This window comes from Etheostoma cragini, chromosome 10 (assembly GCF_013103735.1).
Source record: "Etheostoma cragini isolate CJK2018 chromosome 10, CSU_Ecrag_1.0, whole genome shotgun sequence".
Taxonomy (NCBI): domain Eukaryota; kingdom Metazoa; phylum Chordata; class Actinopteri; order Perciformes; family Percidae; genus Etheostoma; species Etheostoma cragini.
In genome coordinates this window covers 4501607-4503227 of record NC_048416.1, presented here as the reverse complement: position 1 = coordinate 4503227, position 1621 = coordinate 4501607, and the positions used below count along the sequence as shown (strand labels likewise).

The following is a 1621-nucleotide window of genomic DNA, read 5'->3' as shown; positions in this document are numbered from 1 at the left end:
ACAATATTAACATTAGAAGGAAAAAGTGAAAACATGAATATATAGTTCACAGTGGGTCAGTCAGTCTGTCAGCGAGTCTGTCGTTCTGTCTGTTCATCCATCTCTGTTGGCGGGGTCCTTTGCCCTGAGGTCTCCAGACAAACAGACAGACAGACACATACACACACCTGCTTTCCACTGCGCGGGCCAATCAGGGCTTTGTAATGACTGTCAATCTTTATCTAGATCACAACGTGCCTTTGATTCTTTTTTGCAACTTGCTGCTAGTTTAAGCTGGTTCGTCAACAGAGGTGTGATTTCCCATGAAATGTCGTGTTCGTTGCTTTGTTGCGAAAAACATCTTTGTTCCATCCGTGTGTGCCGGTAAAGCATTTCGTAATGTTTCATGCTTACACTTGAGCTTACACTATGTTAAGACGGCGTAATGGTCTTAAAGGAAGTGTGGCTAAATCTGGCCATTTCATGAGAAGAGATATGTAAAATGTAAATAACATACAAAAAACACTTCCTATGAACAACTATTAGGAACCATTCCATTAATTTGAGACTGTATACAGCTAAAAATCCCAACACAGTGGATGGATATTAGGATGTAGTTATAACGCTACAATAAGGCAATACTGACTCAAAGACAAATCCTTTTTTTAAAAGTACAATAATCTACAGGTTGGGCAATTTAAAACATTTTCACAACTAAAAGCTTATTTTTTTCATTAGATGAAAAGTGGTGAATTAGGCATAACCCATGCTTAAGCACAAAACAGCAAAGAACCAAATCTCCCAGTGATATGTGGATGATTACGGGGTCTAAAAGGCCGGACATAACGGATGGGGAGTGCACACACGGTTCTATTTATGTATTCCAAGTCTGCATACGTGTTTGTCTGTGTGTCCACGTGGTCATTAATTCTAAGCTGTGGACGGATGGATCATGGGGAGACAATGACACACACGAACCCTTGCATCCATTATTATCTTCTTCTTTTTTTCAAATAACAAATTGGCGTTAGTGCTCGTCAATCAGTGGGCATGACAAGCTTTGTTGAATTAAGTTAACCCCAGTCGGCAGTTTCCTTGATTAAGAGGAAAACTGAGAGAATTCATTGCCCAGGCAGAAGCTACAAAATAAAATCAAAGGTTTTGATGCTCGCCCTGTTTAGGCTCCATGCAGCGCTGATGGAAAGAAAAGAACAAACTGTCTCTCTCTGTCGGTCCTATGTCCTGGAAGCAGTGAGGTCACGAGGAAGTCACATCCGAGGTTTTCATAATGACACTTGCGCGCATCTCGTGGGTGTGGCCGGTTGCCGTAGACACCATAGAGTTGTGGTTGTAGGCGGGCGTCCAGCCGTCGGTGTGGTAGCTGATGAGCGGCACCGGGTCCCGCGTGCTGGTCACCCTGAAGTTGGGCTTGGACGCAGTGACGAAGGTGGCCATGCCGGGGAGAGGGCACGTAGGAATCCTGAGAACTGTTGGGTTGTAGCCCCGCCTCCAGACTGCACTGACACCCTGTCAGGGAAAAAAAGACCAAGAAGAGGCACGTAAGCAAAACTGCAATCTGAGCCACAAAGGCCTGTGGCTAAATTCCTGACGTATTTTATGGTGAAACCCCACCGCAGAAATA

General features: G+C 44.3%; 1 protein-coding gene across 2 annotated transcripts in view; it reads right to left on the bottom strand.

Moving 5' to 3' along the window:
- Positions 1–989: 989 nt before the first annotated feature.
- irf2 (interferon regulatory factor 2) overlaps positions 990–1621 on the bottom strand; it is a 14290-nt gene continuing 13658 nt past the window's right edge. Inside the window, exon 9 of one of the 2 annotated variants that reach the window (XM_034883080.1) lies at positions 990–1506. In XM_034883080.1, the coding sequence (XP_034738971.1) occupies positions 1237–1506 (270 nt within the window). In that variant the 3' untranslated portion in view covers positions 990–1236. The remainder of the gene's footprint in view (positions 1507–1621) is intronic. The other variant, XM_034883081.1, reaches the window with a different exon arrangement.